General features: G+C 34.8%; 1 protein-coding gene across 6 annotated transcripts in view; it reads right to left on the bottom strand.

Annotated features, from left to right (window-relative positions):
* Positions 1 to 23,203, bottom strand: part of LOC114163799 (protein SHOOT GRAVITROPISM 6) — a 59,912-nt gene extending 36,709 nt beyond the window's left edge. Inside the window, exons 1-26 of one of the 6 annotated variants that reach the window (XR_003599428.1) lie at positions 23,009 to 23,203; positions 22,836 to 22,926; positions 22,701 to 22,755; positions 22,469 to 22,600; positions 19,894 to 19,965; positions 19,384 to 19,474; positions 19,176 to 19,271; positions 18,124 to 18,202; positions 17,952 to 18,015; positions 17,625 to 17,728; positions 17,350 to 17,455; positions 15,564 to 15,653; positions 14,303 to 14,380; positions 13,367 to 13,434; positions 13,190 to 13,289; positions 12,949 to 13,086; positions 12,496 to 12,585; positions 12,298 to 12,363; positions 12,034 to 12,129; positions 11,823 to 11,897; positions 8,805 to 8,864; positions 8,236 to 8,325; positions 7,794 to 7,915; positions 3,568 to 3,697; positions 3,387 to 3,481; positions 2,964 to 3,099 (exon numbers count right to left, since the gene is read on the bottom strand). Coding sequence is in view for 5 of the 6 variants with exons in the window: in XM_028048140.1 (XP_027903941.1) it covers positions 2,964 to 3,099; positions 3,387 to 3,481; positions 3,568 to 3,697; positions 7,794 to 7,915; positions 8,236 to 8,325; positions 8,805 to 8,864; positions 11,823 to 11,897; positions 12,034 to 12,129; positions 12,298 to 12,363; positions 12,496 to 12,585; positions 12,949 to 13,086; positions 13,190 to 13,289; positions 13,367 to 13,434; positions 14,303 to 14,380; positions 15,564 to 15,653; positions 17,350 to 17,455; positions 17,625 to 17,728; positions 17,952 to 18,015; positions 18,124 to 18,202; positions 19,176 to 19,271; positions 19,384 to 19,474; positions 19,894 to 19,965; positions 22,469 to 22,600; positions 22,701 to 22,755; positions 22,836 to 22,926; positions 23,009 to 23,039 (2,355 nt within the window). In the remaining variant the exon portion in view is untranslated. Of the gene's footprint in view, positions 1 to 2,963; positions 3,100 to 3,386; positions 3,482 to 3,567; positions 3,698 to 7,793; positions 7,916 to 8,235; positions 8,326 to 8,804; positions 8,865 to 11,822; positions 11,898 to 12,033; positions 12,130 to 12,297; positions 12,364 to 12,495; positions 12,586 to 12,948; positions 13,087 to 13,189; positions 13,290 to 13,366; positions 13,435 to 14,302; positions 14,381 to 15,563; positions 15,654 to 17,349; positions 17,456 to 17,624; positions 17,729 to 17,951; positions 18,021 to 18,123; positions 18,203 to 19,175; positions 19,272 to 19,383; positions 19,475 to 19,893; positions 19,966 to 22,468; positions 22,601 to 22,700; positions 22,756 to 22,835; positions 22,927 to 23,008 lie in introns of those variants that run through there. The other 5 variants (XM_028048140.1, XM_028048129.1, XM_028048148.1 and 2 more) reach the window with 5 other exon arrangements.
* Positions 23,204 to 27,227: the final 4,024 nt, after the last annotated feature.

Genomic DNA, 27,227 nt, shown 5'->3' with positions numbered 1-27,227 from the left:
ACAGTCACACCACGACAGTCCCCCTATATTTATTCAACAATTTTATGATCCTATGGCCACTCCTAATTCCAATTCCCTCCCTTCTCCAACTCTCTGTTTCAACACTGTCACACGACAGTCCCCTTATGTTTATTTCCTTTTCTATTGAGACTGGCTCAATAACTTTCAATGGTTTTCGAAAGGAAAATTGATGAAACTGTTTAGAAAAATGTTTTCATTATGTAAATATTAAAAATGGTTGCATTTATTTGTTAAAACAATAGAAAACACAGCTTTTATATGTTTGGCTCCAGTTTCTGTGCCCTCTGAAAATTAAAAAATTAAAAGCAACGAAAACAACTGAAGAATTTCTTTTATAATATATTGCAAAACTGTAGCAGATGATTCTGAGAAAAAAATTATCATCTCAGATCCATCTCTACATGGTGTCCCTCTGTTGGAATGGAAAGGTATCTTAAGTCACCCAAACCCACATTAATTGCCACCCATCCAAAATTGATTGCTAATGCCTCAAAAAGGGCAACCAACAGAGATGTGGCAATAAAAGCTTAGTGAAGCATCTAGTGTGCAGTTCTTATAAAGCTTTGGTAGCCATATAGATTTGTCGTTTGTTTTGAAAGAATGAAACCAATTTGATGACAAGATACAAATGCTAAATGCAAAAGAACAGATCGAAGATTGATCTACAATCATTACAACCATTCAGAATCTGGATGAAAGCTCTCTACAAACGAGTTCCATAAGCTAAATCTGAAAAGAATACTCCATATCCAGTTCAAAAGATGAATTCAGATAGAAGGAAACATTTACACTGAGATGAAACTGTTACAATTATAGAAATAAGGAACTTGTCATATATAATAGGGGAGATGCCAACTTTTTCACACAAACGCTTAATTGACTTTCCAAATTGTGTTTTTATGATACCGAAGAATCTAACATTCAGATTTTTCTTTCATGAGGGAAATCTATGTTACTCAGGTACAATCACCAATAAAAGTGACAAACCATTTAGCACCAGATATACTAGAGTATGACACAGACCCACAAATATCAGAATGAACCAAATCAAAAGGATGAACACTCTTTATTACTAGAAGGATATGTGGCCTGATGACGCTTTACAATTTGACATACATCACAATTAAATGACTCAACAGACTCTTTGATAAACAAGGAAAGGAACATAGACATTAAAATAAAAAAGGATGGATGCCCTAGACTAAAGGTTGAGCTTAATGGAGGCAAGGCCACCCTAAAGGTCCATAAATTTGTATACATCCATATAAAGATTTTGGCACCCTAAAAATGTTTGTTGAGGATCTGCTACTACCCTAGACAACAGTGGAAAAGCCAAATTTGAGAGGACTCAAAAGTAGTTCAAGACTAAAGACAAAAGGTAGTTGTTTGCCTACCGATACTATTCTTAGTGTAAAAGTTGTCTCATTGTTCCTTAACAACCCCAATTGTCCCCGAGGTAAGATCCTGAAAAGCACAATGAGTGGGAAAGGTTACAGAACAGTTTAGGTCATGAGTTTGCTTTTGAACGGAAATAACGTTATTAAATAGTTTTGGAACATAAACGACATCTTTAAGACTAAGGGATGACAAAAGAGAAACATTTCCAGGTCCATTTATTGGGATACTGGTCCCATCAGCAACAATAATGTGGTTATCAAACAGAGAAACACATGATGTTGAAAGAGATGAATGAAGGGTCATATGGTCTGTTGCACCAAAGTCTAGAACCTAAGAGTTCTCACAAAAAGTATTAGAGACATTAGACGTTCAATCTCAACATGTAGCGCAAGCCTTCCTTTCTAAGTTGAAGAGGAAGAAGGTGTCTAGCCAGGCAAAATCTGAAGATGCCTGATAAGTTTTCCTTGAGGTTTGTCCTTTTAGTTTTGCTAAACAATTGAGAGCTTACTTCTTTCCATGTAACTTGAAGCAAGTGTCCTTGGTGTGACCAAATTTCTTATAATGAGAGCACCAATGCTCTTCCTTACCTTTGAATCTAAGTTTAATATTTGCAAGATTTGAAATCCCAAGTTTGGAAGTCTTTCAAGAGAACATGGCAACTCCTTTAATGGAGAGTGGAGGGCTCATTCATCATGACCATTCGACGAACCTCCTTACCTTAGACAATGAAGAAGACTTGAGAAAGAGAAGGAAATATTTCCCTCCCAAGAATTTGTCCCTAATAGGATCATATTCAGGATTCAATCCTGATAAGAACTTAAATATCTGAGATCATTTGGGTAGTGAAATTTTTTCTGCTTGAATCATATTAACAGTGAATTTCTTTTTAACCGACATTCACTATGCTGATAACTCTAATGATTGGCAGCTTTCAAACGTACACCTTTGAGATGGATGAACTTTGCCTTGCTTGCCATGAATCTTCGCTCAAACTAATGGTCATTTTAGCTATTGGGCTAAGCTATAATTCTAGCTATTCTATCTAGATTCACCAATATCTCTGGATTGCTTTTCCAACTACTTAAAGCTACCACACTTCAACTTGAGGGTGCTAGAAATAAGAGTTATTTATAATGGTACCATTTTAACATATTTGGGAATATCCTACATTCTCTCAGGATTTATTCTTTTATATTTGTGATGTGTTTCCTTATTTAATTAGGGTATTTGTAATTGTAGGGATATCGACCAAATTTCATTAGAATCTCATCAATAGGCTTATCATATCATGTATATAGGAAAAAAATCTATATAGTTATTTGTATTTATTGTAATCAACTTATATAAAATGGACTTGGTCGAATACTTTAGGCACACAGTTCCACATCTCTAACATCATTTTTCTCTTTCAACAATACCTAATTAAAACTGCATTTAAACAGAACTCATAATGGTTCCAATTGAAACATTGATTATTCCTTAAGTATCTCATCAGAAATCGAGCAAGACAACAAAGATATATGCAGAGAAAAAAGATGACCTACAACAAGGGCATTTATTCTGGCTTCAATAACTGTTGATGGAGCATACTTTGCAGCATATCCATACATTAGTGCCAAAGCAGCATGAATGTCATCAGACTCTTCCGTTCTGAAACTATCTGAAAATAATGACAGGATCCTGCAACAAATAAAAGCTACAAATACATAAGACAAAGTCTGAAATTAAATGAATATTGAGAACAGAATAAGGAAAAAAAGAGTATTCAGAGGGTAAGTTAAGGAACACTTGCAAGGATGAAAATGTTAATGTTCAATGACAGGAGATAAAGATCTATCTCTCTCCAAACTGATATCATGTTCTTATGCAAAACTTACTGTTCAATAAACAAAGTATAAATAATGTTTAATACTCTATGCAAAAGCAAGGTTTCATGATCAATCAATCCACAAAAAAAAAAATCCTACAAATCTGGCATGAACCTCTGAAATATGCCTTGCCCAACATTGTCTAAAATGTCCTTCAGCTTGTCCAACACTGTATCCAAGTGTGATGCAGCAACCTTAATAAATAGAAAGTATGTTTAAGAAGCAATAGAAAAGGAAAATGAATCCAACAAGATCAAAATAAATAACAAGATTATATTACCAATCCCATTGCTTTTGCCAATCCAAGTCTGTTTGTTGGAATTGCAATGTTTGCCTGCTTGTACATCCAATCTATTTTATGACGGACATAAGCTCTTTCGTTAACCTTTTGAAGCAGAATACCTAGGCACCTGTGTTCAAGTACAAGATCTTTTTCACAGCTTTCCAATCTTAAATAATGGTAACTTGAATTTTCAGAAGGCACGTGCAAATAGAGAACCAAATTGGAGAATCCATGGTTATGCCAAAAGTTGGAAATAAATACTGTTGGGTGTTCTCAGATTGGGAACAATAAAAAGATAAGAAAAAAAAACATGAAACATTATAGATCTTTTGCTCATCTGTTTCAATCACGTCTCACCACATGCTTTAGAATTCTTACGAAAGCAGATTTAGGCCTAGGCCCAACTCATGACTAACTTGGGGTTTTCCCAATACACCCACTCAGATCCAGCACTATTAGGCTCCGCACATGGATAATACAACAAGTGACTCTTTTAATTGATCCAGAATAGATTCTCATAGCATCTCACAAACTAGATTTAGGATTAACTCAATCAGCTTAATAGGTGAGGATTTCCCCCACGTAATCGATGTGGGACTTGGTTTTTTTCCCAACAAGAACATTTCTGAAATCAACATGAGAATATTTTTTTATTATTAGAAGGGAACTACTAATGTAATATATGACAGTGCAAAATCGAATTGATTCCACATTTGTTCTCATCTTGTTCTCCAATTGTTTCTTTAATTAGACATTTGGTCATTTAGGGTAAGTATTGAGTTTTCCTTAAGGCATGCGGACTAGTTTCTGTTAACTGGATTTATTGGTTTTGACAGAAAGAAAGAAACCAATGTGCACAGCAATGTGTAATATTTATGCTACTCTTTTGTGCATCAAGTTTGATAACAATTCTTACATTTTTATGAAAAATTCTTTTGTTGAACATTTCATTTAGAGAAAATAATTAGCCATCTTTTGGCTTGTACCAGTAAAGTTCAGGGTCATTGTTTATATGAATATGTCTTATTGCCCTTTAGGAATAGTTCCCCTATTTTTCATTATCTTTAAGGATTTTTATCACATTTGCTTATTTCACAATTTGTTTTCCTAATTAGGTGGGGTTATGATAGGAATGGGAATAATGAGAAGGCATGTAAAGATTATTATACAAGGAAAACTAAAGGGTGCACTGGAATAATAAATGAAGAGGTGGAAGTGGTGCAGTGGAACAATAAAGAAATGAAGAGATGGAAGTGGTGCAGTGGAACAATAAATGCAGAGGTGGAAGCGGTGCACAATAAAGGAGGCAAATGAATCTGTGTTTTCGAAGTGAGAGTTGGTCTATATAATTAGACCAATCAAACTTTTGAGGGACACGTTTTTCTTAAGAACTTGGAGTTGTAAACGAGTGTTAGCTTGTGTGAAAGGAGAGAGCTCCTTTGTATGTGTTTTCTGTTTTTTCTAAGCAATAAGATAGCACGAACACCAGTTTTAATTATTGGTGCTTTGAGTTTCCTTTTTCCACGTCTCTTTCTTTTATCTTTTATAAAGTTGTAGAAATAGTTAGTATATCTAGGCAATCATTATTTAGTTAGTATATCTAAACCCTAAACCCTAATCCCTAAACATTTAACACCTAGTTGTATCCTTTAATGTTTTAACTTCCCTTGTATCTCCTTTATCATCTATATAAGTATCAAGAACAGTAGAGGGGTTTGATTAAGCACACAAAATATTTTCACTGTTTAATCTCAAGTTGTTATCAGAGCGGATCGATCCCGCTCCGGTTTCTATCTCATCTGATCCGCCATCATCCGTCACCGTTGTCTGCGGCTGACCACCATTAGTCATCAAGGCTGTCCAAGCTCAGTTCATCTCCTTTTATATCTACCCATTGTCCTTTTGAACTACCCAACACTGTCAAACAACATTCCCATTGTCCTCCACCGCCGTCGCACTTCGGTCCGAAAACCACCGAATCTGGACCGCCTCTCCGAGCGACAACCAACCCTACCAGTGCCGAAGGCAGACTCGTCGCCACACGCCTCCATGCGCGTCATTTCCATCAGCTGTAGCCAAGCACGTGTCGTCCACGCGCCGCCGTCCAGTCACCAGTTCGTCATCGCTCAACCTCCTAACTTACACATAATGATTACCTAGATATACTAACTATTTCTACAAAAGTATCCTAACAAATTGATCCGACCTGCCACATCCGAAGACAAGGGAAACTATTTAAAGTAGAGTGAGTTCTTTGGAAAGATTGGCCAGTGACCAAGGAAGAGTAAGCAAGAGTTATGGCAGAGATGAAGACAGAATTGTCTATTACAAAAGATATCCTATGCGACATAAAGGAGATTAAAGAGCTTCTTCAAGACATCAAAGAAAGGAAAGAAAAAGGTAAAGACGGGTTTGGATATTGTGAAAGATAGCTTGCCCGATATCAAAGAACTTAAAGAATTGCTTAAAGTTATTAGGCAGAACAAAAAGGGGTCTGAAGGGGAGAATTTGATGAATGTAGAAGAGAAAAGGTAAGAGCGGTCTTTGTAGGATAAAAACTATGAGAAGAACAAAAAGGGGTCCAAACATGGGGTGAATTCGGTGGATGTAGAAGAGAAGAGGGAAGAACAGTCAGTCCCAAAGAACAACTCTAATAAGGAGGACAAGGACAATAATGTTTTTAATGAAGAGGAGGAAGAACCAATTCACCCTTGGGTTTACAGGGTGGAATTGTCAATGTTTGTGGGTATTGGTCCTTTAGGACGGATAACTCGAGCTAAAATATTCTTTAAGGTGCAAAACATCTCTCAAACAAAAGATTTTCTCTTAGCCCATAACAACATGGAGGGAAACGCTAGTCATTGGTTCAAGTTCTGGAGCCAAACGACCAAGAATCCATCTTGGGAGGAGTTGTCAATGGTTCTGAGTAGAAGATTTGTAGGCAAGAGGCAGTTTGAGCATTTTAAAGCGAAGAAACTTAGGTCCTAATATGGACTCTTTAACTTAAGTTGTGACTATGGCTCAACATCAGATGCAGTATCTGAATCACTTGCCCGTTCAATCGAGCAAAACGGGAGAAGTCAACTTCTCCAATGGGAAAAACCTGGTGGTTGTTGATTACAATCCTCTTATTTGAGATAGAGATGCAGCTTACAAGTCAAAGAATGGGAGTGAAATAATGAAGGGAAACTTAATGAATATAAATCTTGCACCAACAAAGGATTTTATGGAATTGGTCAGGCTTTTGGAGCACATATTATTAGACTTGATGGTTTACCATCTCCCAACAATTCCAACAGGAAGTCTCCTCTTAAAGTTTTTCGAGCACCAATTGTGAATGAAGTGAATCAACAAATCGATTCACCGATATACCAAACTTTTAGACTATACCAGGGTAAAGAAGATGTTGAAGTTTAGTTTATTGTTGGATCTATATTCATTGATGATGGAGTTTGCAAGGAAATTGCAACAGAGATTAGAGCAAATTTTGCAAGCAACACAGCCTTCTATATTGTTTCCAATGAACATAATTTCATTGACCGTGTTCAAGACTATAGAAAAGATTGGCACGAGGGAAAACACTTCCGCCATTAAAGGATCAATTTTCAGAATTCAACCTTGAGGACAAGGTTGTTCTGGCAGCGGTGGGTATTTTTAGGAAGGGAAATATTGAGAGAGAGGAATGTGTATTATAGAAGGGAATTTAGAAATAAAAGGGGTTATTGTGGTTAGTTGTTTTGGAGGAGAGACTTTCTAAGAAAATCTATAAATAGTTTCCCTTTGGGAGGTGTTAGGGGGCTATCTTTTTGGTATTGAAAGTCTTTGACTTTGGTGACAGGGAATAACCTGTGTGAAAGGAAGCTTTTTCCTTTCTTTACAATGTTCTAAGCTTTTTCCTTTGAATACATTTTTCTTTTACAGCTAATAAGATAATAATTCAGTTTGGGAATTTATCTCTGGTTTTTCTTTGTTTTGTTTCTCTGGTCTTTGTTTCTAAGGTGCAAACAATTTAACAGACAAACCATGACGAATCATATGCTACTAATTTCATATTCTGCAGTGAACCTGAATATTACCAGTTCAAATACAATTTCATTTGCCTTATTTTGTATATATAAGATAAACTATAAAGCAAGCAACTGCTCAAGTAACACAAAGCAATATTAAACAAGTATTTATATTCCGTTTACAAAAGAGAACACTTAATGTTAGAGCATTGATACCGGTGCAGAAGTGCAGTGTGTTGATCATCAGAAGCATAAAGTTCATAATGTTTGGCAAAAACATTTCCAAGAGACATAACCCAATCTGCATCTTGAATCACATCCAAAGATTCCGCAAGAAACTGCAGCCCAAAAATAGAGATCATACATTAGCTTTGAATAACCACAATTGTATACTGATCCATCATTCTGCTTTTTCTTATCAACATAAAAATTTGAAACATGTTTGATCACTTCAGTAGAACTATCACAATGCAGTTCATAATTAACCTATTTGAAAAAATATTTCAGTTGCAAACAAACTAAATACTCCACCTACTTGAACAAAAATAGCTCATGCATTGATCAGAAAGTTTGACTTCATGACAAGTAGTTCTTACAAATTATAGAACTATTATTCAGTTGAACAAGGTGAGGGTAGGATGTTAAGATTCACACTCACATTGATTATCATGTCGTCCCAAGTGTCTTGATATGACGGATCCTGTTTTAAGTCCTCTGTATCACTAACATATGCCTTCATCTTCGGAATCTAGAGCTTACCCAAATACAGAAATTAATTACACTTTGGTCTATAATAATCATCCTGAAATTGTAAGTTGTAATGTAACTGATTCAAAATAGCATATTACAATAAACTATATTTTAAAATGAGCATAAGTGTGTGAGCTTTTTGGTTATTTATCAATAACAAACAGAATTATGCAGACACATTAGATACAAAATTATAAAACTGCTAAAGCGTTTTCTTCATCTAAAATTTTACAATATCAGAAAGCCTAGCAAAGCATAATTTTATGATTCAATATTCACAGAATATTTGAATGACTTCACTGAAGGAGGCTTTATAGGCTTATTACAATAATTACTCATAAATAGAGAGGTTTGGTTTTCTCTAAATCCGATATGGCCGGCTTATAAATACAATATACTCACCTATAAACTATACCATTATAAATAGAACTGAAGATTTAAATCGGATAACACATAATTTTTAGCAAAAAATGTTACCTCATCTTGCCAAAACAAATTAATATTTTTTGGGAATAGAGGTGCCAAAAGACATAGAACCTGCAGAAAATATGTTCACTGATATGTCATCCAATGGATTGTGTGCAACAAAATTTGAAAAAAAAAAAAAGAAGCTTAGTGAATGACACCATCACCTAACAAAAAGAATACATCAAATACATATTAAAATAACATTCCAGATAGTTTGTCGGACATTTTGTGGAGAAATATCCACATGATGATAGTGTTGCGCTTCTTGATTTGGAAAAGTTCACTCTTAAGGAACCAAACTTCGGAGCTATGTGTTTTCTAAATGATGGTAACAGAGAACAGAAGAATGATACAATTAGCATTAGACAGTAACTTAGCAAACCATCTAATGTCTGTAGGCTATTATAGAGCCAATACTTGTTTTAAGTTATACCAAAGACGTTTTTATTGATACAATATCTGATATATTTTCATATATGTTTTGGTTATATATGAGTTATGGTTATAGTCATTGAGAGATTGTGGTTCCATATGATTATATGACATTAGTCTTACACATATAAGACCTTAGACACCACTTTAACCCCAAAACCTTAAGGCAATGTTGTTATGGGTCTTTATTCTTATATAATGTTTAACTTTGTCTTTTCTATCCAATGTGGGACTTTTTGACTCACACTTGGACTATTCCCAACAAGAAGAAATATGCAGTTCCTAATAGCATTAACGAAACTCTTCAACAAACATGTTAACTTCTTCAGGTTTTAGCCCAAAGCTAACAAAAAAAATTTTGGTCGATGGATTGGCAAATGTTAGTATATACAGAATTGCAAAATTACCAAAAATCATGCTGAATAGAGGTGTCAATTTGGTCCCTAGCCCATGGGCCAGCACTAGCCCACTCTTCATAAAGCCCCTAAAAAGGCCCCCAAATGAGGGGGCCAAAAAAAAGCCCCAGCCCCAAAGCCCCTCTCTAGTGGGTTAGGGCTAGGGCTAAGGTAGGTTAGCCCCCCAAATAATACTACATTAAGCTAGAGTCAAAGACCAAGTCGAGTGACCCGGACGGGCCCGATGACCCGGACAGGCTCGACAACGCAGACGCGCCCGATGACCCAGACGGGCTCAACAACCCGGACGGGCCCGATGACCAGGACGAACCCGATGACAAGGACGAGCCCGACGACCAGGACAGGCCTGACGACCCGGACGGGCCAACCAACCCGAACGGGCCCGACGAACCGGATGGGACCACCGACCCAGACAAACCCGACAACCCGGACGGGCCCAACAACCCGGATGGGCCCAACGATCTGAAAAGGCTCAACGACCCATATGGGCTCGACGACCCGAACAAGCCCAACGACCCAAACGGACCCAATGACCCAAACATGCCCGAAAACCTGGATGGGCCCGACGACCTGGACGGGAGCGATGACCAGGATGAGCCCGATCACAAGGACGGGCCCGACGACCCGGACGGGCCCGATGATCCAAAACGACACAACAACCCGAACGAGCCCGACGACCCAGACAAGCCGAACGAGACGGACGGGACCGATGACTCAAACGGGCCCAACAACCCAAACAAGCCCAACGATCGAGACGAGCCCGATGATCCAGACTGACCCAACATCCCGAACGGACCCGACGACCCGGACAGGCCCGACGACCCGTACGGGCCTGATGACCCAAACGAGCCCATTACCCAAATAGGCCCAACAACCCAGATGGGCCCGATGATCTAGACAGGCCCAACGACCCAAACGAGCCCGACGACCCAGATGGTCCCAGCGACCCGGCCCGCCCGACGACACGGAAGGGCCTATTCGGGTGGTTGGGCCTGTCTGGATCATCGGTCCCGTCCGGCTCGTCGGGCCCCTCCGGATCGTCAGGCATGTTCAGGTCGTTGGGCCTGTCTGGATCATCGGGCTCAACCGGGTCGTTGGGCCTGTCGGATCGTTGGGCATCTCCAGGTCATCAGGCCCGTTCGAATCGTTGGGCCTGTCCCGGTCGTTGCGCTCATCTAGGTAGTAGGGCTCGTCCGGGTCGTCGGGCCCGTTCGTGTCGTCAGGGTTGTCTGGGTCGTCGAGCTCGTCTTGTGTCGTAGGGCCCGTCCAAGTCATCGAGTCCATATGGGTCCTTTGGCCTGTCTGGATCATCGGGCTCGTCTGGGTCGTGGGGCCCATTTTGGTCGTCGGGCCCGTCCGAGTCGTCTGGGCCGTTTGAATCGTTGGGCCCGTCCGGGTCGTTAGGCCCGTCTAGGTCGTCGGGCCCTTCTAGGTTGTTGGGCCCGTCCAAGTTGTCAGACCCGTCCGGGTTGTCGAACCCGTTAGTGTCGTCGGGCCCGTCTTTGTCGTCAGGTCCGTCTGAGTCATCAGGCCTGTCCGGGTTGTCGTGTCCATACGTTTCGTCGAACTTGTTTGGGTCGTAGGGCCTGTCCCGGTCGTCGGACCCGTTTGGGTCGTTGGGCCAATCCGAGTCGTCGGGCATGTCTGGGTCATCGAGCCCTTATGGGTCGTCGTGCTCGTCCATGTCGTCAGGCCCGTCCGTGTTGTCTGGTTTATCCTGGTTGTCAAGCTCATCTGGGTCGTCCGAGTCGTTGGGCCCGTTCGGGTTGTTAGGCCTATTTGGATCATCGTGAGTCGTCGTTCTTGTCAAGGTCGTCGGGCAGGTCCATCTCGTTCACCTATTCGGGTCGTCTTGCTTGTCCGATTCGTTGAGCCTGTCCCACAGATAATAATATATTTAAAAAAATAATATATTTTTCATGTGAAAGATGAAAGTCCATGGGTTGGCCTTGGCCCACAGGGCTTTTGTAGGGTTTTTGTCCCTGTGGACTACTTTGTTGGGGGCTTTTTTTTTAATGTGGACTCTTTTTGCCCTAGCCCACATGGACCAAGGCCAAGCATTGTGAGCTGGGCCAAATTGACACCTCTAATGCTGAAAGCCTCTCTATGTGACAATATACATCAAAGAAGAATTTATCGAGAAATATTATGAAGATATAAATGAATGTCATGAGCTCACTGTCAAAATTTGGGTGGCCAATTGTTCCCTTGCCAGAGGATTATGCAAAAGCACCACCAAGCGAGCAAGAAGTTCCTACATCAAGCATAAATTATTCAACCAGGCAATATGGGCTGATACAGGAAACAATGGTTCTTTTTTAACAACAATTGAAAGTGCTAGTAATTATAAATATAAAAAAAAAAAATTAAAACTATTAGTGATGTCATACCTCTGCAGTTGGTATATCAGCACGGGTTTTACACTCACTCAACATATCGTTGCTATATGACCTATGCCGCCACAATTCTGAGATACACCTGCACACCTGTAAAGTAGTAATGATATCATTTCATTTGCCAAAGAAAACTGCAATAATAAAAATTCAATTTCGCAGTGCATTTATATTTCCATAAAATTTGCAAATCATACAATGAATGGATAAAATTAATCATGCATCTGAAAATATAACTGAAATTCCCTACAGAACTTTTACCGTGGCCACAGCACCAGTGTAGGTTCGTGGAATAATCATCCTCAACAGAAAAGGCCAAAGAATATGCTGTACAATCCAAAATCAATTTAAAGAATGTGTGGGTAAAATAAGAAAATAGAGAATTAAAAAAATAATAATAACGAGCCCACGAAAACAAGGGAAAAAAATTTATCAATAAGGAAAAGAAATAAAATTTACCTCCATTTCAGGAATCGTAATAGTTACCAAAAGCAGACCTTTTTCACAAACTGCTCTTAACTCACTAGGAGTAACTGCTCCAATTTTCATCTAAGAAGGATCATTAAAACTTAGGTGTCCATGATAAATAAAATAAATGTATCATAGAAGAGAAGAGTTAAAATAACTCAACAACGAAATTCAATTGAAAGGTGAACTAGAGACTGGAAAGCTCAAAACGACAGAGTCTTCCAATCATATTACCATATCAAAGTTTTCCTAAAGCACTGAAAACACTGGAGTAAAGAGGACTACTATATCCAAGAAAATAAGAAGTACACACACAGTTTGGTACTAAGCTCCAAGATATAACCATATTTTACTAAAAATTCACAAGAATTCTTGGCAATTCAAAGATATGCACTTTGCTTGTTTTTTTTTTTTTTGCTTTGAGGGAAGGGGGAGAGAAAGTACCTCTATTCTCTTGTTCGGTATGTTTTCAAGATCACTCCTATTGTGATCAGTTATAGCACAATGGCGTACAAGATATTCAATGAACAACTCTCCAGACGAACCAACCAAGTAACAGTGAGAAGCCATAACCACAATTAACTATAAACAAAGGAGGAAAGACTGAGAAGCCAAAATATATTGACCTATTAGTGTAAGATGGTATTGCCTCATTTAAATATTAAAAAACCAACACAGAACTTACCTCAGATAGTGCCTTACGGACAGCTAAATTCTGCTCCTCAAGCAAGGACTTTACAGCTTCGACTAGTAGAGATATTTTACTATGCCAAGCTTCTGACAGCCTTCAAATAAGAATTGTAGGTTACATTATAATTAATAATTATGAATAATTGCCATCAGGAATAGAGGAGGCAGAAACCTTGGCAAAAGATGCTTCAAAATGCAAAGAGCACCAAAAGTCAATGGTTCTTCCCTCAATCTGCATTTCTGGAAGCAGGTAGAATAGAGACAGATGCACAATTTGTAAATATTACAAGAAACACAAAAAAAGTATTGTTCAACTTGGAAGAAAAGGAAAATAGATAGAGAAAACAAGGAATAAAAAATACTGACAATAAAATGCCCTCATTGACTGAACATGCTAACAGCATTTAAAGTTTAAAGGGTAAAATATTCTTTGTCACCCTATTTCAAAATGTTGGATTTTAGTCCCTGTAAGAATCTTCTGAGGTTTTAATCCCCATATTTTGATAGAAAAATGTTTTTAATCCCTATTCCCTAATGACGAACTAAAACCACATTATTTTTTTATAAACGTGTGGATTAGAATATTTTACCAAAAGTGATGTGGTTTTACTCGTTAGGGAGTAAAAAATGTTTCAGATAAAAACTAGGTACTATTATGAAAAAAAAAATTATGGAAAAAAATACAAACTAAATACACCCTAAACTGAGGTTTGTAATTTGTTGGCCTTAACTTTAATTGATAAGTTTTTATAGTTATAAATTGCCACCTAGTTTTAATCCAATTCCTTGTTTCAAAAACTTCAATAAATTTTGAACAATATAGGCTGTTTGTACTTACTAAAGAAAACATACCAGCCAAAAAGGAAAAAATAAAGACAAAAGAAACAGCATCCCCAGTTTCTATCGAAGCTTCTTCAAGAAATTTAATTAATTTAACCTGATGTTTATTTGTTGACTTTATCTATCTTCTAGTATTATATTATTCCTCTTTTAGTCTTCCTAAATTTTCTTTTTTAATCAACAAGTGAGGGGCCCAAAGAAAAATTACTTTGTCAAGAATTAACAGCATACAGAATTACAAGCATACTACCAACTTTTAAGTACTTACATTTACAAGGAACAAAAACAAATCATCTGGATATACCAAGCCAACCGTCAGAAAGCAATGCTGAACCTCATTATACATCTGTTATACACAATTGAATAAATTAAATGTTTAACTCTTTTACTCTTGATAATGAAAAATGAAAAAGCTATTCTAAATTGATATTCTCAACTCAATGAGTAAATAAAGATGCATTCAACCTCAAATTTTAGTAGGTTAAGTTAAGATTATGATACACTTCAAATTGAAGGTGTATACATCTTAATCATTATTGACTTTAGAGATAACTTAATATTAGAGGACACCCGTATCTATAAGAAAATCAATAAAACTCTCATAATTTAGGGTAGAGTTGTTCAATATATTATTCTGAGAATACAATTCCTATATACAAGGCTAGAATCCTATTTTAGGAAGTATAATAATAGGACCTAGACAATCAAATCCCTATGATTCATGGATACCATCATACACTGCAATTATAATCTGTTAATAAGGAAATAATAAAATACAAATCCTGACAGAATTAATAAAAATAATAAAACAGATTCTAACAAAAACGGAAAGTACTAGCACAAAGCCAAATGAAGCCTCCAATGAAATCCATAAAAGCACGAACAGAATGGAGAATTATCATCTCAAAAAGACTCTCTAGGGTCCAAACCCTTTCCATGCATTATAGAGAACCCATTAAAAATCCACAGTATCTAATCCCGATGAGGCTCCACTAAAATGAGCAAGAGTGTACCCACCCACTCTTGGTTTTAATCTAAAACACATTGTGCTCTTAATCCACTAAAAATTGTATGCGTAGATACACCATTCCTTACCCAAAAGAGCTTTAATTCTAACCCATCCATAAGGAAGTGAAAGAATACAACTATCTTAAAATCAAAGACAAGTTATTGAGGCTAAAAATGCTAACAACAAATTCGACAAAAATATACCATCCCTCAGAAAAAGAACATCTTTACAAAACCATAATGATAAATTGCACTGACCTACACAACCACTATAAGCCCACATTGCAAAAGGAACCAAGAAAATGTAAACTAATTATTATGCCTGCAGTTGGAACCAAAGTCCAAGAAACAAAAGGAACATAACAAATATATGCTAAAAAGAATTGCACTACTAAATTCAAAGCATAAAAGTTGAGTTGGTAAAAAAAGGAATAAAGCTAGACCATTGTAGCAACAGGTGCGACAGTCGTTATCATATTCAAACAACTTAAGTTTCCAACTAATGAAATTGATAGTATTACCTTTAGTCCCACAGAGAAATCTGATTGGTCTTTGCCGTCATTATTCGTAGATATCACAGGCAGAAGTGTTGATAAAACAATAGTCAAATCCTGCAACCAATGATTTTACTTAATTTCACAAGTGATAAAAGTGCAGCAAGATACAGCACAACTTTGGAATGTGTCCATGATTCAGAGAGAATTGAGATAGTGTTGCACTTGCATACATGCATCATTGAAATCGTGATTCGTAAAGCATCAAGAAGATAAAATCAGAAATGTGTCAGATGTTTTAAGGGACTATAAATCTTGACCACCAGTCTCTAAAAGCAGTTGCACTGTCAACCAGACAGCATGCCTATTAGGGCTCAATAGTGAAGCCTCAGAAATCTGCAGCCCAAAAACAAAAATCCATGTCCTCCGCTGTGGCTTAAGTCTCATGTTTCCAAAAATTTTCTGACACTGGTTGAATCCAGAAGCTCTTCTCCCTTCATTCACTGTTGGCTCTCTTTTGTTTATATTAGAACAAAAAGAATCATAAACTCTCCCTTCCCCCACCTGGGCAGATAATGTTTGTCTAATTTGTGAATGCAGCATCCTTCTCTTATAGTCTATAACAAAGTCTGCATAGAAGTTCTTTCTTTTCTTTCACAAAACACACGCTAGGCATATGGCACCTTAGATCCCAACTAGGTTAGCACCCTAAAGCTCAACAATCATATGCCATTACATGAGAACCCATAATAAAAACAAAGAAAAAGGAATACAAAAAATATGGGGGTACCACACCAAAACCCATGCCAAAAGAAAACACACCCAAAGACAAAACCAAGCTACCTCAACAAGAACTAACCCATAAAAACAAGGTAACACATAACACCAAACACTTAGCCAAACCTAAATTCAGGAAGGCCATAATTTATTTATATATTTATTCCACTTTATTTTATAGTTTCTTTTCCATGCAGTTATTTGTTCCTCTTTTATCTTTATTTTGACTTCTGAATACCACTAAATTAAATTTTTGCATTCTAATATATTTATCATTTCCAGTTCATGCACTAATTCAATGGGTTATGAACCACTGTTTCTCAATTATCTGGTTGAAACAATTTTTAAAGCATTTGTTTGAACTTCTTTATGCCCATTGCATTTGACACCACACTGTAGTATGATCATTGGATAATTTTGGCAATCCTATTACGAACTTACAATCCAATATGAACATCAGGAGATTATATTTTTTTTTCTGAAAGAACAAATTTAAACTAAACAACCACAGTCATCCTTCAAACCATATTCATTCAATATTCAAAGCCTCGTTCATTTACCATTTACTATGAGCATTAGACTAGTCACATATACCAAGGCATTAATTTATTATTTACATAAGCAGATATTCCAGTATGCTTACGAAGCTGTCCCCTCATTCCCACTAGAAAAAGGTAGAAATTGCTTTTGAGATGACCACATTACCAGCAGAACAACAACAAACATTCAACAAACCAGTTAGCCCTCTTTTCCCATGACCATAAGGAAATGCAGGTATATAGGAGATGGCAGAAACACAAGTGCTTAACCCACACAACAAGAGAAAAGTAAAGGTAAAGATTTTCAAACAATGTATAGATGTTCATACTACATCCTAAAGTAACACGATGACTCTCCCATCACTTAAATGATATGGAAACAAATCAAATACAAATTTTTAAGGTTTGATTGAAAATTACTACATAACCAGAAGTATGATAAAAATAATTCAACATACCATGAAACGTTTTAAACAAGAACATTATAGTATTCATACCTCAAAATCAAGCATAGGAGGACCACTTTCGGACAACAAAGAGGCATTTAGCAGATTGTGGAGACTACATGTAGCCAGAAAAGCTATATCTTGATCTTTTTTATACCTAACATAAGAAGATATGAATATGAATCCATCTGATAATACTAGTCGATATTTTAAGTATCTTCCATATTATGATTTAGAGAGAAATCACACATTAAATAGAAAAAAAAATTAATTAAAAATGAACAATAGATAACTAAAATATAAAATGCTTTGAAGACCAATCTTACAAGTCCAATATTGTAGGGATAAGCCTTGGTAGGGCAGTCTTTAACTGTGCTCGTGTTATGAGACCTACCATCTGCCCCAGTGCTTCTACAGATGCCACACGAACCTAAAACCAAATAAGTTTAAATATGACAAAGATCAACAACAATCAAGTAAAAAAGTCATAAATTATACACTAAAATACTCATCTATGTTAACCAACCACACAAACAACACATGTTCAGAAACACAACTTTTATAGATGCATCAGCAAAAAAAGGATCTAGAAAATTATAGAGACTCATAAGGAGTAGAATGCAAGAACAAAAGTAAAGAAAAATAGTAGTGACCTTAAGGTCTCTCGAAGCTGCCCAAACTCTCAACAAGAGCTCAAAAGCAGAATTTAGAAATGACCTGCACTACATAGAGAATTAGAGATAATTCTCACCTTCAGATAAGAAATAAAGGGAACAATATGTGTTGAATCAGAAAATAAACTAGAAGACTGTATATTGATCTCACATGACATCACCATCTTGAGGAAAATGTGAAGGAAAGTCTATACTATATTGCCAAGACGCTTGACACCAACACTTAAATGCTGCAAAAAATGATAAATTATGAGTTAACTGGATCAGATTATCAGTAACAATAACATCTTTGAGCAATGTTAGACAAAAATCATCCTCCCCCATTCGCCTACCATAAAAAAATGAGAGCTTAAGTTGAAGGTACAGATAATAACAAAAGGATCATAAATTTTCAAAATTTATATTTTAAAACAATTTAAAATTTCATTGATTTATCAGCCATAATATAACACATTACCAACTAAACCTAGAGTGAACTTTAAAAAAACGTACAAAGAAAATAAAATCACCATAATTTGCATGCTCCAAAACCAGGTACCAAGATTTTTCACGTCCATGCTAATAGAAATCTCCAACCCAACTTTACCATCCATTCAAAATGTTAGCCTACTAATAACACCAATTTATCTTAAAATGTTTTTCATGGCCAAGGTCTCTTTAAAATTCCAGAAACCACAAGATGCGCATGTCCTTTAAAAACTCTAAAGTTGTTCATCACAACTATATTCAATACATTATGGTTTTCCAATTTTACATTGATCAGTATTACTCTATGCCTTAATATGTCATGGAATTTACAAAAAGGTGAATTCATATGCAATTCACTTAGGCTGGACCTGTCAGATATAAACTGTCCTTGTCACCAACCTCAACCAATTCAAGAAAGTCAGCTATGATGCATACCAAGCACGTACATGATATGTATTCAAGATGGTGATATGATTATTTTTTGTTCACAGATGGACAGTGCTTCCATGGTTCCATATTATATGTTTATATAACAACCAATGTAGTTGTATTGGATTTTCACACAAAAATTATAGGCTTTGATACTTGACCAATAGGTATGAAGTATCCAAGAGTATCAAAATTGGTTACATATACGTGAAGCCAATCAAAGTACTATCTATCCGGTGCTTCATAAAAGACATCAAAGACAGAAGAAACATATCCATCAACAAAGTAACAGAAAAATCACTATACCATTTGAAAAAATGGGGCGATGCATTTCTCGTACATTTCCAAGAATTGGCAAAATTCGGGAAAGTACACCTTTCCAACGTGGAATGAACTGCATGGCTGTATCAGATTTATATGGAATGGAAGAAAAACTCATCAGTGTTTCAATTGAATGTGTGATCCCACAGAAAAATTTTACAGCGAATGCACATAGTTAAAATTGATTACTAACGATCAGTAGAAGCAAATTCTGCAAGGATTTGAACCATAGCCTGTACTGCTGAATTTGTCCCAGATAAATGAAGAAAAATTTCTTCCATCATCTGCAACACCAATCCAGGGGAAAGGGAGACCAGAGACATGAGATAAAAAATCCAAGGAAAACTAGGGTATTTGCAAAAAAGAGTTTATATAAAATATATATGGAAGACAGTGGTACATCCCATGAAAGTAAAATGAATGGGAGTTATTACTTTAGCTTGATAGAAATATACTTTATAATTCCAAGTACAAGGATAAAGTAAAACTATGGAGTATGGACAACAGTTCTTAACTTATGATTTAACTGTTGATAAAAGAAACTGTACTACAGTAGGGTTGCATGCAACTGATCTTTCTTTCTCTTGGTCATACTTGTTTCAATGGCTCTGTAAACCTATCTTTCCATTCTTTATTGAACTAAATTTTTAATACAAACAAAAACCAATTTCAATAGTTAAAAAGAAAAAAGAAGATATCTTACGAGATCAGGTAAATGTGAGCCTATTGCAACAAGTAGGCTTGTTGCTGCTCGTTGCCAGTCAGAATTTAGTTCCTGCAGAAAACAACCACGGTGAATTAAATAAAATTAACTGAAACATAGCAAATCTGGTAAAGCCATCAGCTAGAATATTCTAAGATGACCATGATATCAAGAAAATAACACACAAGGGAGGATCCAATAAGAGTACAATAGACATAGGATATGTTTAGATAAACTTCTCCATAAACATTTTTCTGTCCTATAAGTGTCTACAGTGAAGCTTATCCATACGAGCCCTATCATCATTTCAAATAAAGGAAAGAACAGAAATATGAGGAGTACTCATCTAATAAAGGTCTCAGATACTATGAGAAAAAGAAAATCTATGTCGCATAATCATGTGGTACTAATGGTGACTTTGGTTGTGAAGAAATGAAGAGAGTGAAATTAATGTAAGCTGTTTAGTAGGAGAGAAAGATGGAGAAATAATTTTAAAAACAGTGAAATCCACTATATTATTTCTCACTTATCTCTACCCATCTCTCTTGCTACAACGCATAAATGTTGACATTAGTGGTTTATTTATAAACCCAACACAACAAAACACCGGAATAAGACAATATTGTTCTGTATTGGAATAAGAAAGTCCAATATAAGATAAAAACTCTAATAAATAATACCAAATATAAAACCCTAATTTCAAAAATAATACCCATTTTACATTACACGGTCATAAAATTTGTATTTCTAAGAAAATGTTTGCCTATGATCAATCAAATTTTATTTCATTGTTTAGAGTATTTCTTGGAAAAAAATTATTTCCATCATGGGCACTCTCCCTTTAGGAAAAAAGAAATCAGAATTGCACAACGTCAACCTCAAACGGTTACGAACAGAAAGTCAAGCTGCACAATACAGCATATTAGTTTGCATACCCATATAAACCAAATGGTCTAAAAGTACAAAATTTCCAACAAACCTTGCCAGATTAATCAAAATCCCATACTCAAACCATCATACAACTTACAACTTCTCTTTAGCTCCTTCCTCATTAACTTCTGAATTCTGGCAGTAATCATTTGATTTCTCACTTGAGTCAAATAACAAGTTCGGACACCATAGGCCTAGCCATAACCATTTTCTTTGATAAACATGTTCTTTAATACCTTGTGTACCAACCAACAATGTAAGAATGCTATAAACATAGACCAAGAATAAATGACCTCTCCTTAGTCCTCAACTTTGTTAGTTCCAACTATATATGCAGTAACACTTTTGAAGTTCATAATGACCAAACTCCAGCTTATGCACTGACTATACTTTAATCATCTGACCACGGCTAGCATGCATATGTCTAAAATGTCAACAGGTCCAGCATGTAACCTGCCTTTCTTTTTCCTTGTCCTCTAGTAAAGTGAATTTAAACTTTAACAACCTTCATCCAAATCTTCTCTCTGGCAAATTTGCATCCATTCAATTTCCAGCAAATTATTTGTCCATGTGGAAAGTAAAAGGGGGAGGGACAGCTATATTTCAAACCTTGAATCACTATTTGTTCAACCATCTATTACATAAGCTGGCATCATAAAGATACCAAGAAGGCAGCTTTGTTCCATGAACTTGACACAGATTAATGATCCTTGAAGATGAAGACCCAAGAATGGTGCTTATCTCTCAAAAAAATCATGCCAACCAGCTTAACATCCAATCCTCCAAGAATCAAACAAGCTATTTTTTTTAGGAAATCATCTTTCAAATTCAAATCAACATTGTCATGGTCACCGTCAGTTTCTTTCCTCTCCTACTGCAGAGGACAAAGAAACAAATCAATCGTATGTCAAGGTAAGACCAATTACCAAACCTTCTAACCCTCAACTCTCTTGTCTGGATCTTAAATTGACCATGGTCGATGCAGCATCACAGACAACATCCATATTACGTGCCAGTTACATAAATTAATTTCTAGCAAAAGTAGGCAGATATAGATGTTTGCCACAATCTTCAAGGATCATTAATTTGTGTCAAGTTCATGGAACAAAGCTGCCTTCTTGGTATCTTTATGATGCCAGCTTATGTATAGACTGCTACGCCTTTGCTATTGCAGCTGGATATGTAACCAGTGCTTTGTTGATGTAATTTTCCTTGTTTTTCTTTTATTTTTATTTCTCATTTATTCAATGCTGCAAGCTATTTCTTCTCCCACTTTCTTAACTTCTAAGTTGTAAAAAACTTCTATCAAAATGTGGAAAAGCATTGTTAAAACTTAAAAGGTAGTCCTCGTATGTTGATAAAAAGGAAACAAAAAATTAAACGTATCCTCCATCAATTCAAAACGGCAAAAGTCCCATGCGGTCAATTCAAGCCCGATGACATCTCCATATAAGCGCTCCCTCTATTCTTAATTAGTTTGAGTAGATGCGAAGTAAGAGCGAGTCTCCAAAAAACCACACGCAAGTTAACTTACTCCTACTAAGCCAACAACGTAAAATATAAGTGACTGTCACTGAATTGTATCCATTACTATCACTACTGCAGCACGCTACTCACTCCCGCAAGAAAACAGAAAACAAAGCACCTTAGAGGATATCAGCTCAGCGGTAGCAATCTTAGCGAGCTTCGCCATGAAAGCAGAATCGACGTCTTTTGCGTCAAGAGACCGAACGCCGAACGCCATCACTTGGAAAACTCCCGCCATGTTCCCGAACCGCTGAAACACCACAGGAGAGAAATAAAATAAATAAAAGAAAAGAATAGTCAAGTAAAACCTAAGCATCGAATGAAAAACGATATAGAGAGAGAAAACGCACCCGACGTCCACCACGCGACACGACGGCACAGCAATCAAGAACAAGAAGAGGATTCCTGAGAAAGACGCGATGAATTGTGAGGATGAAGAAGGAAGCGAAATTAAAGAAACGCAACGAAAAAAGAGAAGTAATTACAGTGCGGCAATGTTCTTGAGAGAGGACATGGAGGCCTCTCTGACGGAGGAAGAGTCATCGGCGAGCAAAGAGAGGAGAACCTGCACGGCCTCTGCAAGAAAGAGATTGATTGATTGATTGATTGAGATTAAAGAAGAGTGAATTTAACGAATTTTCGGAGAAGGAGAACGTACCGGATGCGGGAATCGAGGTTGAGGAAGCCATGGAATTGGAAGGTGCGAGAATCGCGAAGGCGAGAGTAACATAAATAGAGGAGAGGAGTGGTATGGTGTGGCGAGGTGCCTCTACACGCCGTGACACACAGACACTGCTGCGCTGGCTATGTCATGCTTTCCGGAAATTAAATATAGTACTTCTCTTTCTTCCTTTTTCCATTTAGTATTATCGGTCCCGTCCCATCAAATATCAACACAAGAACATTTCTTGGTTCTTTTGTTCGAATTTAAGATGCACTCCCCCTCTTGCCCGAAAAACAAAATTTTCTAACACCTAAATTGATTGGAAATCAGTAAATTTATTATTTGTGAAAATTTATAGTTACATTACATGTCAAAAATCAAATGTTAGTTATGATATTTTTATTTGAAATCACCTCTAAAATAATTATGACAATAATATCTACTCAACCAATCAAAAATTATTGTTGATATCATTTTCAAATCATTATTACAAATCTACAACTTATTATAGATGATAATTTGTAATTAAGTAATAATGAATTTTGAATTTTCAACACTTATTGGCATAAAAATTCTCTTTATAACTAACTTTCTTTAAAATAAACCACCAAACTCAAGAATCAAGATACATGTTTTTCGTCCCAACCGTGTAAAATCAGTAAATTTATTATTTGTGAAAATCCATAGTTACATTACATGTCAAAAATCAAATGTTAGTTATAACATTTTTATTTGAAATCACCTCTAAAATAATTATGACAAAAATATCTACACATCCAATAAAAATTATTGTTGATATCATTTTCAAATCATTGTTACAAATCTACAACTTATTATAGATGATGATTTGTAGTTAAATAATAATGAATTTTTAATTTTCAACACTCATTGGCACAAATATTCTCTTTTAACTAACTTTCTTTAAAATAAACCACCAAACTCAAGATACGTGTTTTTTGTCCCAACCGTCTAATATCGGTAAATTTATTATTTGTGAAAATATTTAGTTACATTACATGTAAAAAATCAAATGTTAGTTATAACATTTTTTATTTGAAATCACCTCTAAAATACTTATGACAAAAATGTCTACACTCAAAACCAATCAATAATTACTGTTGATATCATTTTCAATAATAATTATAAACCTAAAACTTATTATGGATAATAGATTGTAATTAAATAATAACGAATTTTGAATTTTCAACACTTGTTTACTAAAAAATTCTCTTTATAACTATTTTTTTTTAAATAAACCGCCAAATTCAAGATACATGTTTTTTCGTCCCAACCGTGTAAAATCAGTAAATTTTATTATTTGTGAAAATTTAGAGTCACGTGTCAAAAATCAAATGTTAGTATATATTATTTTATTTTAATGTTTAGTTTTTAAGTTTTGAAAGTTTTTATTCATACGTTGATTTTAAATAAAATAAAGAAAGTTAACGTGACCTTATTAAAATATAAAGAAGGTTATTGTTCATAAAAACATAAAGAAAGAGGTTTTTTTACAAATTAAAAATAATGTTAATATTATTTTATTATAAATATATGAGAGAAATATATTTGTATTTTAAAATTAATGGAAACATTACAACACCCGGAGATGTACTTTTCTTTATTTTAAATTGTTTATGAAAATAGGAAACAATTTATATAAAAAATGCTTTTACAATTCAAACATGTTTTAAGTTCTGCAGATCCCTTACTTTTTATTGTTTTGTTTATTTAAGAGTTTAACTTGATCTACACCCAATGATGAAGTTATTTTCTAATCAAATATAGAGATTAGGTTTAAAAGGTAAAATTGGTCTATTATTTTCATGATAAGTGGAGCGCTTATGGTTGAGATTATCTTTTTACGAATCTACAGATATGATTTGCATTAAATTATAACGTTTATATAATAAATGCATAGTCTTTTAACGGTAAGTTAAAATCGTGCAACGAAAAAATAAATGGAAATGTAGAGAATATCTACGTGACCACCATTACCATTATGAAAGACTGGTTTAAAATTGTTAGATATATATCATTTTTAAAAGGTAGTTGAGATTTTTCGTTTTATGTTTTTTATTATCTTTTCCTCGTTTAGCTTTCCCTTTTTTGGTCAACTACTATCTTTTTAGTTTCACAACGGATTGAGGTGAATTTCGATTTTTTATATTTATTTTTAAAGATAAAATTCATCTCCACGTACAAATTCAAAGAGTGTCAAATTTTGTGAAATTTTGTTTCATTCTCACTATCATTATGTAACTGTTGTTGTATTCGTGCACATATTTACTTATTAATTTAATATTAATTAATTAATTTTTATAATATCATAAAAAATTACAACAATATAATATTATTAAATATTCAATACCAAAATAGCATATATTGTTGTTTATTTAATATCAAATATTTACCACATTAAATTTCATGAAAATCAAACACATTTGTTGAATTTGTAAAAATTAATCAAACAAATATGATAAAATTTAAAAATATTTTAAAAGATTACAGAAAGAAAACATATATTCAAATTTAAAAATATTTTAAATGTCTTTTTACTCTCATTATTTAAATTCTAATGAAATTTTTGGTATACATTAACAAAAATTATAATACTAATGAAATCTTACAAAGAACAAAAATTAAACTAATAATAATTTAAATTTAACATAACTCTTTCATTTATTGAACTTCGATATACCTTGGATGATGGTGAAGAATATTCATAACAATGACATTAGATTATTATTATTATTATTACTAGCATGTGTGTATGCATTTTTTAAATATGCGTGATATTATATTAGTAGATGATAATATTGTAATGTTATTAAACTAATATATAAACTAAAATTATATTTATTAAAAATAAAGTGAAATATATCAGAATAGATGAGATAATAACCATTGATAGATAAAGAAGAAGAAAAGAAAAATAGATAGCCGATTTTATAAAAAATTTGTAAAAGTGATGGTCAATTTTTAAAAATTTAATAAATTGGTATTTTAAAATATGGACACAAAAAAAGAAATCCCCTTTATTATTGTTATAGATTATTATTATTATTATTATAGTAAACAGTTTTTTTATACAATTTTAATGATAGAATTACACTTATGATAATGTGTTAAAAAAATAATTATATAATCAAAACAACATTATACATAATAAAAATAAACAACAAACAAAAATATTTAAAAGAAGTAAAAATAATTGAATGTGTATTAGAAACAATTTGATACATTATTGAATCAAATATCAAAAAAAAAAATACTTTAGAGAGCTAAGAAAAATTTTTAAATATGAAATTAGTCAAATAATTCAAAAAATAATAAAAATAACGTTAGCAGAAAAAGAAGAGCTTTTCAAATGAAAAAAAATTAAATATAAAAGAATAAAGGAGATAAATTTTGTATATTACCTATTAAATAAAGAGTATGCGTTATTGAACACTTAAAATTGACATTTAAACATTCTTAGAAAAAAAAAACAATAAATAAAAATATTTAAAAGGAGTGAAAATATTCAAATATGATATATTAAAAAAAATTAATATACATACATATCTTGAAAATGTGAATTGATTTCATGGTAGATCCAATTAGAAAAAATGGTGTACTAGAGCGGGTATGGAGAGCCGAAGGGACGAAAATGTAGATACTCCTCCACATTCTTATATTCAATTGAAAACATAAATATTATTTATATCCAAGCAATATTCATGCAGGATTCTCCATCAAATTAGACAATATTCACGAAAACCACGATGTACCAGTGATGATATCAGTCACACTAGTTCGTTTTTTTTTTCTTCCTTCTCTCTCCTTCTCGGGTGCTTGCTTAAACCGCAACGTCACTAACCTTTGTATTAACACCAATGTAGATAGAAAGTAAAGACGTGTCGAAAGAGCAGTAATGTGTTATCTCTTTAGGTTACTGAGACATAAGACCACAATACAAAATGTACGAGACCATACAACTAATATAGTTTAATTTTGGTACATACACAAAAGTTTATTATACTGTGACCTGATTCAGTAAGTTTAACACTGCAAATAACAAAATAATTAAATAACGCGTTTAGCAAATCATTGTATAATAATAAACATTTGAATTTGCATCTTCTATCTAAAGTGATGCAAATGGCCTTTTATCTTTTGTGGAATAAATGTGAAGATTTTCTTCTCAAACAGTATTTCATGTTCCCTTTCGTCT

Source organism: Vigna unguiculata, chromosome 1, assembly GCF_004118075.2.
Source record: "Vigna unguiculata cultivar IT97K-499-35 chromosome 1, ASM411807v1, whole genome shotgun sequence".
Classification (NCBI taxonomy): Eukaryota; Viridiplantae; Streptophyta; class Magnoliopsida; order Fabales; family Fabaceae; genus Vigna; species Vigna unguiculata.
The sequence above is the reverse complement of the archived record's forward strand: the minus strand, read 5'-3'. Positions and strand labels throughout refer to the sequence as shown.